General features: G+C 38.1%; 1 protein-coding gene across 2 annotated transcripts in view; it reads left to right on the top strand.

Annotated features, from left to right (window-relative positions):
• The window catches only part of LOC122090112 (telomere length regulation protein TEL2 homolog), a 38985-nt gene that overhangs the window by 8548 nt on the left and 15151 nt on the right, over nucleotides 1-15286 (top strand). For both annotated transcript variants that reach the window (XM_042659955.1, XM_042659957.1), the window contains exons 7-12: nucleotides 3190-3466; nucleotides 4294-4508; nucleotides 4827-4925; nucleotides 5016-5563; nucleotides 6029-6792; nucleotides 7210-7408. In XM_042659955.1, coding sequence (XP_042515889.1) covers nucleotides 3190-3466; nucleotides 4294-4508; nucleotides 4827-4925; nucleotides 5016-5563; nucleotides 6029-6792; nucleotides 7210-7408 — 2102 coding nt within the window. The remainder of the gene's footprint in view (nucleotides 1-3189; nucleotides 3467-4293; nucleotides 4509-4826; nucleotides 4926-5015; nucleotides 5564-6028; nucleotides 6793-7209; nucleotides 7409-15286) is intronic.

Here is a 15286-nt window from a genome sequence, read left to right as displayed (position 1 = left end):
AAAAAAAAAAAAAAAAAAAAAAAAGATACAAAATAATACGGTAAGAATGCTGCAATCAAAGGGAGATGATACTCAGACATCTCATCCCCCCAAGTTGTATATAATTTAATCAAAGCATAATGATGCATTTTTTTCACAAAAAAATCACAATTTTCGAGAAATAGATCTCATTTTGGTTTTGGGGGGTCAAAGTTACAAATTAGATGCTCAAATCTTTGTAATTGACCAACTTTGATTAATGTAGACTAGGGTAGGAAGTCTAACCAAGTCTCAACTTCAGGATCTTTTAATCAGAAGAACAACCAATAATAACCAATGTAAGGCAGCAATATAGCAGATCAGAACTAAGGAATAATACAGATCTGTAAATCAGAGTTTCGAATCCAGAAACTAGAATTTATGAGATCAGAATATAAACCAGCAGAGAGGACCAATCAGATATAGGTATAGGGTCATATCAGATCATAAATAAGAAGTCTGTAACTGAATGATAATCAGGAAGGTTTAAATCACCAACTTAAAGAGACTAAATCAATGAGGAACAAGGATAGCAAACAGTATACAACATTCAGATCAAACCGATTCAAAGTTCTGGGCAGAAACTGAGCTAATTAAAATAGGCCAGAATAGAGAGAAATTTGATAACAATAAAATTCCAGGTCTGATTGACCCCACATTAGGATCGAACCATCCTTTCAGCAGTGGTAATACTCGACCCAAACAGGGAAGCCATCAGGTGGCTGGATGGTCTGATAAGTGATGGATCGAGTAGGAGAAATCTGGGAGTTCAAAACCAGAAACTAAAAGAAATCAGATCTGTTACCTGTATTGCTTGGACTGATCTGTAGTCCCTTCGATACTTGAGGGAGAAAGAAGAAGAAGAACAACAATTGAAAGGAACCTCTTGGGCTTCACACTGCAAAGAGTCAATTGGATCAAACACCAATTCCTTCAGCCTTGATCAAACACAAGACCACCACTTCGATCACACACAAAACAAACTCAGAAGAGCAACAGCAACATAGCTTTTTCATTCATAAAATCGTTCCAGGCTTAATGGGAGCCCTCTTCTTTATTTATAATAATGATGGGGGTTACATAAAATAGAAACTAACTGTAGTTTCCAAAAACTGAAGTAGAAACTTACAAAATAGAAGGTCCTCTAATTAATAAAACTGGAAATAGAAACTAGGAATTAAAAGTACTGAAATTAGAAACTAAATAAACTAGATTTGGAAACTAAATAACCCCATCAATGCCCAACTAAAAAGGAAACTAATTAGTAATCCCGTACTCAATCTTAGAGCCCCTCTTTTGGACCCATAAAAGTGGTCTATTACACTTAAAACACATGGGATCAAATGCCCAACATGTATGGAACCCAACCCTAGACTTATTTCCTAATAAAACAAGCCTATTTTGATGATTAATCTGCATCATTGATGCACCCAGATATGCTGTTTTTTCCTAATCTAGTTATCCAAAACAGAAAAAAGCATTATAAAAATTGAAGATCTGGAATTTTACTTTGGTCAAATATGTTTTGATCTGAATTGCTTGCAATTTGATGCAAGTTTTCAACTGCAAATCACTTCTATGGGGTTGTTTTCAGGTGCTCAAAATGAGAAAAAAAAATGAAGCAAAATGGAATTCTGACTTTTGGACTTTGAGTATACCACTGTTGCAGAATTAGGGGTTCATGGGGACTCATGAGGATTAAGTCGAGATGTATTGAAATTTGAAGTATTAACCTGTTTTGACCGGTCGATACGACCTGAGACAATTTATAATTTTTATTTTTGCATGGTATCGGTGCCTACCAAAACCGATTTGTCTCGGGTGTATCAGCCTGATACATATCAATATTACAGTCCTTGTTCTCGTGTTTATCTCCATTCATCTATAGTGCCCAATTTTATGCAATATGTTTGTCTTGCCACTTGCTACAAAATTAATTAAGGTTTAGGTAGGAAACAAAAGCATTGGGGGTATAATACCAACACAGGCGTGGTGTTTGGAACATCAATTTTTTAATAATGAAAACTCCTGGTTACGTAGTAATTTAATATATGTGATGAGTTGAACCATGCTAGTGCCAAAAAATTTCTTGAAGCGATGTTGATACGCTAAGTTGGAGACATTGATTATTGTTAGTTCTACATCTCTTGAGCTATTAAGAATTAGGAGATACACCGTGTCACCGGGGTTGACGGGACAAAATATCCTGGACTCCTCCTTTAGGCCTATTCCACTCAGCCTCTGGTTGGAATTTCATTCGTCACAATGCCCTCCCGTTTTTTGGCATAAAACCATCTGGTTCAAGGGTCATATTCCCCGTCACAGTTTCTCTGCCTAGTGGGCCGTATCAAATGCCTGCCTACCCAGTCATTCCTTATCCATCAATACATCCCCGTTCCTTCTTCCTGTTGCCCTCTGCTGGAATGGAACTGAGGATGCGGACCATCTCTTTGTTTCCTGCCTTTTCTCCTCTTCGGTTTGGTAAGTCATCCTTAAGCATTGCTGGCCCTTGCCTAGAAGAGCCCTTCCCCTTAGTAGAGAATGGATTTGGGTAGATATGACATTTTCCAGTTTTACAATTTGTGACACAATTGGAAAGCTTGCCTTTTGTGCCACCATAAACCATATCTAGATGGAGAGAAATCTTCGTAGATGGACTTCCAACTCTTGCTCTTCGACAAGATTTGGAAAGCCATCTACTTCGATATCTATTCCAAGATAGCCTTCCTTCCCCTTCACCCTGTCAGGCACTCCCCAAGGAATAGGCTCATTGTTTTCTCCTAGGGCCTCCTGCCTATCATCCTCTCTCCTCCCCCTCCTTAACCTGGCCCCCCATTTCCAGCTTGATTCTTTTCTTGGTTTTGTTGCCTTTTGGTTTGCTTGCCCTCCTGGATTTTGCTCTCTTGCCCTTGTAGCCCTTGTAGCCCTCTTGGCATTGCTTCCACCCATTTTTTTGTTCTTAGCCTTTGTGGCTCACCCCCACTTTCCCCTTGTATATTCTTCTCCTCTTGGTAATGAATTATTTATTCATCCAAAAAAAAAAAAAAAAACGAATGAGGAGATACTGTTCACTATGCATAGCTAGACAAAGCATTCTGTCATTTTTTCCTTTCTTTCTATTATGTAGGATGGTTTCAGAACTATCACCAAAGTGTAAACTCTTATTTGCAGATGTTTTACTAGCAGAAGTGATCCCTCGTATTCTTGGACATGTTCGGGGTTGCTTATCATCGGATGTTGATTTTATAGACCACAACTTGTTCAAATCAAAAACTAACTTCCAGTTCTGGTTTAAGATGATGGAGACAATAAAAGACTCATATGCCGTGGAAAGATTTTCTGAACGGTTATTACATCAGCTTGCGACTGAACATAGTACTGATATTGAAGCTTACTGGACCTTATGGATATTGTTTCATCAAACTTTTAGTAATCAAGCATCAATGAGGTGAGTGCCATTTAATCTGTGTATGCGTGTGTTAACAGATTCTGCCTTGGTTGCATGGGGAATAATTTCACTACAATCAGGTTGACATTTGAAAGTGACTGGATTTCTTAGAGGAAGCAGGAGTTCGCTTCTTTTATTGGAAGAAATAACATAATGGTCATCCCCTCGCATGTCATTTTCTATACTTCGTCAAACTTCCAGGAGAACTTTCGGAGTCATCTGGACTATTTTTGAATCTCACACAGCTTTCTGATCCCACCAATAATAAAATTCCGTTTATGTTCTTACTGCAGCAGATGTTACATTGTAACTGTAATCCCCATCTCATGCAGTTAAGGTTAATGATTTCTATGTTCTACCCTTGCATGAACTTTGTTCCTCTAATTTTACTTCCATTATCGTTTTAGAGGCATTTATCTGTTGTTTGATGTTGCCCCGTCATTCCTTTCTATTGTAAATCATTTGTTTGCAGTAAGTGTACAAGCTTCTATGACATGATCAATGCTGTATGTTCTTCCCATCTGTAATTTTCCCAGTGTCTAGGTCTCTTGAAAGATGTTCTCTTGTTGGAGTCATATGTTCAGCATTTACATGTTCTGCATCTTCATGCCTTTCTGGTTACTTTGTAGAATATAGTGTTGTTGATATGTCTTCTTTCAAATGCTGTGTCTCTGTTAATAATCTCAGCTTTCAGGTTTTAATTTATCGATGCTGATAATCAAGATTCACATTCCTTGATATTTAACATTTCAAACCTATTTCATTGTACTATGTTGGATTGAATCATCCATTATCATATTAATTTTATGATAATTTATCTTTTTCAGATCTATTTTTGTTGACAAATTTTTACTCTGGAAAGTATTTCCTGTCTGTTGCCTGAGGTGGATTCTTCAGTTTGCTGTTCTTGATTGCCCGCCAAGTTCTGATTCATTGACAAAAGGTCAAAAAACTCGAGGCCTCACAGACATAGTGCAGCGTCTGCTTGGGGTCTGGTCTAAACGTCAATTTGTACAATCGGCTGCAATGGAACAGCAAACATGTATCCTTCTTCACACTGCCACACCTTTATTTGTTGACTTATATATGTAGTATTCTTGAATATCCAGAGGTAGAAAATAAGTGGCATAACATTTCGTTTTCATGAAAAGTCTGATATCTGGCTACCATTTGATACCTCGGGACATAATAACTTAATGAATTGGGATAAGGCATACTGAGTTGAATTCTTAACCTTCAATAGGAAGCTTCCCCTCATAAAAAAAGAGGAGGCGAAGATAACAAGATTTAGGTAGGTGCTTTATTTGTTCATTGCATTTCTTATTATCTATATTCTGCAGCTTCTTAACTGAAGGTTCAGATGTAACTGCGGCTGTCGGCCTCTCCTTGGAGCAGATGTCGAAAGAAGAGCTAGAAACAACCAAGGATGTGATGCCCTTAATCCTTCAAGGAGTTAGCTGTAGAGTTCTTTACTTTCCCTATTTAGTGTAGTGCCTTTCCACTTGAAAGGTTATATTGTGTTCTTATATCTGATCCTAACTGCTTGTAGGTAGGCTGGAGAGCCCAGTCCATTTAGTGCGGAGAATGGCTAGTTGTATAGCTTTGGTGTTTTCTAAAGTTGTTGACCCAAAAAATCCTCTTTACCTTGATGACATTTGTAGTGGGGAGACTATCGACTGGGAATTTGGGTTTAATAGACAACCAAAACAAATTCCAGCTAGTTCAGATTGGATTGAAAAGGCCGATGATGAAGTGAAAAGTTGTGTGTCTAAGCTGAACAAGGGAGTCAGCAGTGCTGCTGATGGCAGGAAAAATAACAATGTGAAGGGTAGGCACAAAAAATCTGAGTTAAAGCTGGTTGATCCAGATGAGGTTGTTGACCCAGCGACTCTAAACAATGAATACTCCTCTGATGAAGACAAAGATGAAGATGATGATGATGATGATGATGATAATGATAGTGAGAATTCTGAATGCCTAAGCGACTCATCTTTGCAACCATATGACTTGTCTGATGATGATGCAGACTTGAAAAAGAAAATCTCCCAGCTGGTCGATCTAGTTGGAGCGTTACGGAAACCTGATGATCCGGACAGTGTAAGTGTAAATCTAACATACTCTCTGGTGAATGGTGAGGATGGTCGGTCAATTATATTAATTCTTTGAGTTGTGAAAGTAGAGAATTTAATACCCGCACTTATGCGATCCCTAGAAATGTTGGAAATTATTCCAATGGGATTATGTAAACCACCATATGATGGTGAAGTGCAAAACCAAGGGAAAATGAAAGCCCTTTAGGGAAGAGACAATAGAATGAAGACCCCCCCCCCCCCCCCCCAAAACAAAAAAAATTCTTCCCATTTGGTTAGGCAGCCATTCTATGGGTGGTCTCAACCACAATAGGGTCAACCCATGCCCATCCCTTGAAGAACGTGCACCATGGTAGCAATCCTAATTAATGGACCATTCTAATAGCAAATGAAGGTGTACTTTAGACCTCTTTTAGTTGAAATGATGATGAAAGAAATAAAACGTTAATGTTAGCTAATTCTAATTTTTTAGGTGGAAAGGGCACTTGATGTTGCTGAGAAGCTTGTAAGGGCATCACCTGATGAGCTTCAGCATGTATCTGGTGATCTTGTCAGAGTACTAGTGCAGGTCCGTTGTTCTGATTTGACTGTTGAAGGAGAGGAAGATTCAGCAGAAGGAAAGAGGCAACGAGCACTAGTTGCATTGCTTGTTACATGTCCATTTGAATCTGCTGCTGTTGTAAACAAATTATTGTATTCACCTAATGTGGATATCAGTCAACGCATTCTGATGCTTGACATCATGACTGATGCAGCACAAGAGCTTGCTGATGCCACAAGCGATAGACCGAGACATAAGCAAGGGAATTTAATTTCTACTTCAGAGCAGCCATGGTTCTTACCTCAAAGCGAGGGGCCTCCTGGAGCAGGCCCTTGGAAAGAGGTCTCAGATACAGGAACTTCATTGAGCTGGTCATATCGCTATGAGAGGAATCTTCCGTTGAAACCTAGTCAGATAAAAATTGGGAAGTCACGTAGATGGAGCCTCCGATCAGAAAAGAAGCAAGAAAACCAGTATGAATATTCTAAAAATAAGTTTCCTCTATATGCAGCAGCATTTATGCTCCCAGCTATGCAGGGGTTTGATAAGAAGAGGCATGGTGTTGACTTGCTTGGTAGGGACTTTATTGTTCTTGGGAAACTTATCTACATGCTTGGTGTTTGTATGAGATGTGTAGCCATGCATCCAGAGGCGATGGCTTTAGCTCCTGCCCTTCTCGATATGTTAAGCTCTAGGTACACTGTAATAAACCAGCTTCTTATTTGAGGGGAAATCCAGTACACCAATGGCATTCTGGTATATGTGGTGCCTTCACGATGTCTGGAATCTATCATTCCATCTGTTCCATATTGGAGATCTAGTACACCAACACTCAACCTTCACACCAGGAGGAACAAGACTAACATGATCGGTTGATACATAACCACTTAACACACGGATGAAAGTTATAATTTTTCGATGCAGCTGGTTTTGGCTTGCAAAATTTATGGGTGGGATCCATTGGATGGTTGGAATCATGGATCTATAAATCTACACCATATTTACCAGTGTGCCATTGTAGAAGATCCCCATGCTTATCAGTTATGTTAGAACTTTGTGTCTTGAAGTAGATTTCGTGATTATTTGATGTTTTGCCTGTTATTTCCATCCAGGGAGGTTTCACATCATGTGGAAGCCTATGTCAGAAGATCTGTGCTGTTTGCAGCTTTGTGCATATTAGTGGCACTTCATCCCTCTTTTGTAGCATCTGCTTTGGTTGAAGGCAACGCTGAAATATCTAAAGGACTTGAATGGATACGCACATGGGCCCTGCATGTTGTTGAATCAGACACAGATACTGAATGCTCAACAGTAAGTATCACCAAAGCTCTCTGTAAGCTAAGCTTGAGGGGAGAATGAATATATCAATAAAATTTTAGTAATAACTCAGTAATGCATTTTTCGTTCCACTTGTATCAGTGAAGGTGCAATTCACATTACAAACTAGGAAAAGGAACGTTTAGTTTACATCAGTTAACTTTCTTGTAGCATACGGTCAATTTAATCACTTACCTACCTTTTACTACTCCCCCAAGTCCCAACACCACAAGAAAATTATATGTATATACACAAAACATCTCCCTAGTTGCTGGCTTTTGAAAATAGGTTTATATTTACATGTTAGTCACTAGTCCGTAACTTTTTTTTCCAGTTTTAGACAACTTTATGTATTGTTGCTGTCCTACCAATCATGTTGATCAGCTTATTTAAATACATACTTCTTATCTTTCTCTATGTTTGAGCTGCTTTTGTTAGAAATTTATACTAAATAAGGGTATGTTGAGTTTCTTAATGTGTATGATACTTTCAGTCAAATTTGGCGAAATATTTGATGTATACCAAATTTTGGCAATATATTTCAGCGAAATCACTGGAACACTTCAAATGAGGTATGCAAACACCTCATTTCGAAAACATTTTGAGATTTTCACTTCTTTCACCAGTGGAAGCTCGAGAATCAACCAAAGTTGGTTCCAAAGCCAAGTTTCGCCTAGAAGCCTTAAGACTATCTGTTGTTGCAGATTCCTACTCAGCTTGGACCTGCAAACCATAGGTTAGAAATTGGCCCGAAGGGACTCCAGGAAGAAGGCTCCGATGCCTAAGTTAGTACTCGGATGAGAATAGAGAAGGAAGTAGGCAGAGCTCTGAGTGTATTGTCTTACCCTAAAAATCCATTAAGTGTCCCTTATATAATGGTCGGTGGCTCTTCTTATTGGCTGGTTGGTTGATTTCTTTGCTGATGTGGACATGTAAGCCATTGGTAGGCTGATCACCATCCAAACTGAAGTGGAAAATCTCACAACGGTTAAACATGGTGGTTACGGTTAACACAACCATGGTGACCCCATGGCGAGATAACTGTCTAACCCAACCTAGGGCTGATCCATTAGCCTTGGTTGAGTTTATAAACGGTTACGGAAGTTACTGTCTTTTGATAGGTGAGGGATCTAGGCAACATATGGACGGTAGGTACCACCCATAGGGTAGGGTATATGGTTAACGTAAGTCATCGTTCTTCACAAGGATCCTTGGTCGGTGTCATCAAGAAAGACCAAGCTTGGTCAGGGGTGCCTTCATCTATAGTTGTAGCATAGTTCATGGTCGGGGTATTAAGTACCGACCATAGATACTATTGGTCAGTGGTATAATAGTATATCACTATTGTTGGAGAAAGGTGATACGAAATTTTGAAGACCTATTTCGGTTTCGACAAAGGTCAAAATGAAACAGGAGCCGACTGAATTGGAATTAAATGTTCCGGTCAGCATTTTGGTCAAAATGGCCAAAATTTCAAAACAGTTCGGCCATTTCACTGAAACGCTAAAATGGATCTTATAAAAGGCTACCTTTGGCAAACGGAGGTCGAAATTTTGACCGAAGTCGCGGGTTTCAACTGAAACCACTGGAAACCCCCAAACAACAGGATTTTTGGTAAAAATCCTTAAGTCTCTACTGAACAAGACATTGGAGCAAGATTCGAATTTGAAGGTAAACTCTTTTTTTCTCAGAACTAAATTTTTGCAAAATATAGGTTAAATATATATTGGTTCGCCTTCAATTTTCTAATTCCATGTATTGAGTTATTTAGTGGTTAAGATAGATATTAAATAGAAATTTTGATTTTGTTACTTTCTGTTTTGCATGTAATACCAATGGATCCTCTAGAAGGATTCCAAGTTTCCATTATATTTGCCTTCTATTTTCCTTGTAATAGCTAAGGATCCTTTCTAAAAGGATTTTTTTTAAGTGTTTGCTTGGCAGCCAATTAGCAAAGCGAGTTTCTATTCTTATAATCAGTTCATTTTTTTTTTTTGGTGGAATTGTAGTCAGTTCATTTGTTATTATAAGTAAAGAGCAAACGGCACACTAGCCCACAGATTTGATATATTGGGAAACTAACTCTATGTGAGTGTGTGTACTGTGGTGAATCAGTCACAGCCCTTGTGGTGAAGCAAGTGGCAACCTAAGGTGCTGGATCCTTGGTTTGGAACTGTTGGTGAAGCCTTTCCCGCAGGCCATAGGTGGTGAATCCATTGGTCATATCCCCTTCTATCTTCTCATCTTTTTCTCTCTCTTTCTTCTTCTTCCATACTGTTCTGTCTCCAGCAACCATCTTTGTTCCTATTGTTGTCGTCAATAGGTTATCTCTATTCCTCTTTGTGTCTTTTTGTTATATCTTTAAGATAGCTATTTGGTAATCACTTTTCTGCAGGATTCTATTCTGTTTTCAACCCTGCGGCTTCTGTTCTTAACCCTTTTCTAACTGTGGTGTCTTTGTCATAATGTTACCCCCCCAGCCATTGGATAGAACTCAAACTTTAACCAAATATTCTCCCCTGTGGAATCTTCCTTCGACGAGAACTGGAGGTCCATCTGACTTCTGGTTTGTGAGTTATCATTTTATTTTCTATTTCTAAATTCTGTCTTCTCAAGTTTCTAATTTCTATTACCTTCTGTTCCAGGTTTCCAGCAGATCCAACTAGTGGATCAGCCTGACATTTGGAGGGCTTAAATTGCCTGTTTAGAGGACTATTTGATTCTAATTTCATGCTCATTCGACCATCAGATTCTGAGATATCGTAGTTTCGGTATCCTGTCTCACTATGATTCTGTCTTGTGTGGTTTGTTGTTTCTAATAATCTGTCCCTCAGCCCTCAGGTTATTGACCTCGTCAATTGCTTCAAAGCTATGTCCAGCAGTGAATTAAGTTCCTCTGATATGGCCTACACCGAAGATGTTCTTAATCAACTTCTTGGGGAGTTGAGGCAATTGGATACACAATCAGCTTGAATTCAGAAAAGTTGGGGGATACCAGAGTTACCATCTGCTTTACATACTGATCTCAACTTTATATCACAACAGGAAGATCAGAGCCCTCCCTAGGTGAATCCAGTGTTATCAATTCGGCCGAATAGAATTATTCGGCCGAACAATTCGCGAATTATTCGGCCGAACCGAATTTTTCCGAATTTTATCAAAAATTCTGACCGAATCCGAATTAAAAATAAAATTCGGTAAAATTCGCGATTTTTTCAAAAGTGATTATAAAACACGAATAATTTGGACCGAATCTGAATTAAACCGAATTATTCGGTCCACTTAAACAGTATTTAAAAAAAAAAAACCAAAAAAAAATAAATAAAAAAACCCAATAAGCTTTTTTGACCCTTTTTTTGACCGAATCCTTAAATTAATCAACCGAATTATTCCGAATAATTCTCCGCCCGAATAATTCCCGAATCCGAATTTGCTAACTATGGGTGAATCATTGAAGGCCTCTGTTGTGGTAAAGAAAGTACTGAGATCTCTGCCAACCACATACTATCCAAAAGGGTCAGCCATTGATGAACCCAAATACCTTGACTATAGTTGTCATGGCGCCAAGGCGTTGGAGGGCTGTCTAAGCGTTTAGGCGAGAAGGCGTCTGCCTTAGGGCGAATAAGGCGCCAAAAAAGAAGTTACTATTTTTTTTAATATATCTATTATATCTAGTATAACTGTATAACAATGATATACTTAATTTTAAATTGCTTGTAAAAAATCAAGCCTTTAAGTTATATCAAAATACAAGAAGCACGACTTTAAGCAACATCAAGGAAAAAAAGTACACACTTTAAGCAACATCAAGAGACAAGAATCAACATTCAACATGAAATTCATATCAATACAAATTGCAAAGTGATATATATTTTCTAACATGAGAAAACACAACAAAAAATGAACAAATTATTCATAAAAAAAAAAAATCTATAAATAAATCAAAAGGCATAATAACATATAATTCCTAATGAAATATTATAAAGAATATAATATTTAACTATTTAAGTATGTAGTTAGATATACTTACCTCTATGATGCCCAAAACGCGATCCACAAAGTCCATCATAGACCATGAGTCCATGAACCATGATATTTTAATGTTTAACCCCCTGTCAATCAATACGTATAAGTTAGTGACACTAAAGCACTAAGCAACAAGAGAAACCTTGTTCCTTAATATATGAGTCATGACTCATGATAGGTGATAGGCCATGGGTTCCAATCCTACGCGAGGAGAATTAAAAACACCTAATGGAAATTGAGAAACATAAAAATAAACCAAAATGGTAAACTTTAGTAAGCTTTAAAGTATACATTTTAAAACAACAAAATAAACCATCAAGCTAAACTTTGTTCTTGTTTAACCATAATCAAGCTAACAAATCAACATCTACTTCTTCTCCCTCCTGTTGTTGCTGACTCATAGAATCAGTTGGCCCATCACCAAAGTCTTCTTCAATATCTTCATCATCACGCACAACATCGTGGACCTCTTCTTCAACTTCATCATTTGACGATTCCTCAACAGTGGCCCTCCCCCTACCACGACGTGTGTAGCAAATATTGGCTGCACTTGTTGATCCTTGAGCCCTCCTAGGTAAATTACGACCCCCAACCGATGTAGATGCACCAACTGCTTTATCAACATCTCCCCATGTGAGGTCGTCTCTAGGATGGACTAAATCTCCATCTTTTTGCTCCCCTGTTATCCATTCACTACTCCAATTCATTTCATCAAGAATTAATGGATCATAATTGTTGCCCTTTTCCCTTCTTTCTTGGAACCTTGAAGGAACCCGACATTATATTGGATATAGACTAGATCATTCAAGTGCTGATGTTCTAGTCTATTCCTCTTCTTGGTGTGAATCTGAATCCATAAATACCTCTTTATTTAAATCAAGAAATAGATGTAAAAAGTATAATTACAAACTAATATTTAAAAAATACTTACAAAATCAAATGTGCTCCAATTACGCTCACAACCAGAAGCGGAGCAACAAAGGCCTAATATGCGTATTGCATATTGTTGAAGTGTAGGGGCCGAAGATCCATGTGTTTCCCACCAAGAGACGATATATAAGGAAAAAATTAGATACACATCGCTAAATACTTATTAAAATTAAAAAAAAAAAATACTTAGTACTTACAAGGATCCAATGCTCCTTCACCGGCTTTCCGTTGTTTCATAGCCAAAATCCTTGAAAAGCTACCTTCACATTTTCTGTACATTTGACTCACGTATGATCTTGTCTTGTATAGCTAAGTCGGGCACCATTCTTTCAATAACTGCCATGAATGCATCTTGTATTTTACATGATTCTTCAAAAGGGAGTCTCTCATCATTGATGTAGTCAAAATATTTTCTAGCATTTAGGTAAAAGCATATAAAGGTCGATCCATTTGGACCTCCCAACGGTCATCAATAATTGCTAACACCTTCTTCCATGACCGTTCTTTGTTGGCAAAATTTACTTTTATCCTTTTTTTTGCTATTTCCATTGCCAAATAAACTTCAGGCAATGCAGGCCTCTCATCACCATCTACTAACCTCAAGACAACTAAAATTGGTTGGGATGCTCTTAAGCAATCTAGGACATGGTTCCAGAATGTTTGTGCAAGTATTATATCAAGTACTTTCTTACCTGCCTCTGTCTTGGACAACTTAAAACTATTCCAATCATCAGATACAAATAATTGCTTCAAGGCAACCTTGTTCTTGTACAAACTTTGTAGTGTCAAGAATGAGGTAGCAAATCTTTTAACTCCATACCTCACCAGATCTATCCCATTTGTCTTTTTCCTCAAAGCATCAACAAGTTTGTAATGTCTATAGATAAAATTTGTCATTGTTTTTGCCCTCTCTATTGTTGTTTTATAAGCTTTCAACTTGCCAATATCCTCTAACATGAGGTCCAAACAATGAGCTGTACAAGGAGTCCAATAAAGCTTACTCCGTTTTTGCATTAACATTCTACCAGCTGCAACATAATTAGCTGCATTGTTTGTAACTACTTGTACCACATTATCCTCCCCAATTTCTTCAATTTTACTATCAAACAACTGAAATAACATGTCTGCATATTTAGACTCACTAGATACATCTATAGAGCCCATAAAATAAGTCCCCAATGGACAATTGACAAGGAAATTAATCAAGTGTCTACCTCTCTTGTCAGTCCATCCATCAGACATAAGAGTGCACCGTACCTTTTCCAATAATCTTCATATTTCTTGTTGATATAGTCAATCTGAGCTTTTTCATCCTGTAGCAAGGGCACTCTCAACTCATGGTAAGAAGGGGGCTTATATCTTGACCCAAACTGCGCAATGGCTTCAATCATCTCCTCAAAGCTCCTTAACTTAACTGTATTGAATGGGATGCCAGCTTCATAAAACCATTTTGCAACATATGCATTAGTTTTATTTTTGTCTGCACTTGATCTTAAGCTGCTTTGTATTGTTGATTGGGTAGAACCTTTAGACCTCATCTCACCAACTATTTCTTTAGGAGTCCATCGAAGATAAGAATATATCGGACCCTTTACTGCCGCTGGTGTAATAACATTAGCTTTATTCCTTTTGGAAGCTGTCCCAGAGCTTGGCACAAGGTTCCTTATTGAGGAGTCTATAGTTGGGGGCCTTGGTGCACCAAACTAGAGTTGCCCTCCACTTTCTATCTCTTCAGGCAAATCCTCTCCCTGCTGATGATCAACAGAATAATCCTCATCAAATACATTAGGCTTCCTCTTCTGATTTCGCATGATAGCTTCATGCATCTCTCTAGCGATTGATGCAGTTGTTTTTGGGCACTTTGATATATCTCCATACCCACCAATTAAATGTTGCTTAAGCCTTTTGATTCCTCTTTTGGCATCTTTTCCACAAAGTGTACATCGCACTAAGTTCTTATCATTAAGATCTGGCCAATATCCATACTTCCACCTGGGGTCTTTTGATTTGGCCTTCGTAGTTGGATCTTTGCTTGGGTCATATGTTGATGCTCCAGTGCTAGCAGTAGACCCGCCACTACCACTAGTAGCCATATCTATTTGAATAAAGTACACAAACATAAGGAACAACAACAAGAGAAACTAAGTAACAAAAAATAAAAAATAAAAATGAGAGGAGGCATTGCACTAATGCACAATAGTCAACAGTAGTAAAAAAAAATTCATAAGAGAAGAAGCATTGCACTGCCACTAATGCACTCTACAATCTAAAAAATAATAACTAATGCACTACAGTCTACCTACAGCAGCAGGGAAATGCACTAGCAGGAGAAGAAGCAGAGAAGTGCAATCAATTAATCATGCAATCATAATACAGTCTACTACCTACAGCAGCAGGGGAAAATAAAAAAGAAGCAGTCGCAGAACGTCAGAGGGGAAAAGAATAAAAATAAAAAGAGAAGAAGCATTGCACTAATGCACAAGCAAGACAACAATAGTAAAAAAAATTCATAAGAGAAAAAGCATAGCACTAATGCACAACAGTAGTAAAAAAAAATTTCATAAGAGATTGCACTAATGCGCAACAGTAGTAATCATGCAATCATAAATTCATAATACAGATTACAGTCTATGTCTACATGCAGGGGAAAAAAAAAAAAAAAGAAGCACTAGCAGTGCTGCTGCTAGCGCAGGACAAGAAGCAGAGAAGAAGAAGAAGCATAGAAATAACCGGCAGCCTCCATAAGAAGCATTCGAGAACTCCAGAGGGGAAAAGGAAAAAAAAAAGCACTAGCCACTAGCAGCAGGGCTGCCAGTACAGACGAAGCAAAGGAGGAAGAAGAAGAAACAGAGAAAGAAGAGACAGGAAGAAGCCGAAGCAAAGGAGGAAGAAGTACTACAGCAGATGAAGAAGAAG

Source organism: Macadamia integrifolia, chromosome 9 (genome assembly GCF_013358625.1).
Source record: "Macadamia integrifolia cultivar HAES 741 chromosome 9, SCU_Mint_v3, whole genome shotgun sequence".
In the NCBI taxonomy this organism is placed as follows: Eukaryota; Viridiplantae; Streptophyta; class Magnoliopsida; order Proteales; family Proteaceae; genus Macadamia; species Macadamia integrifolia.
Note: the sequence above shows the minus strand (reverse complement) of the source record. Positions and strands in the feature narration are given on the sequence as shown.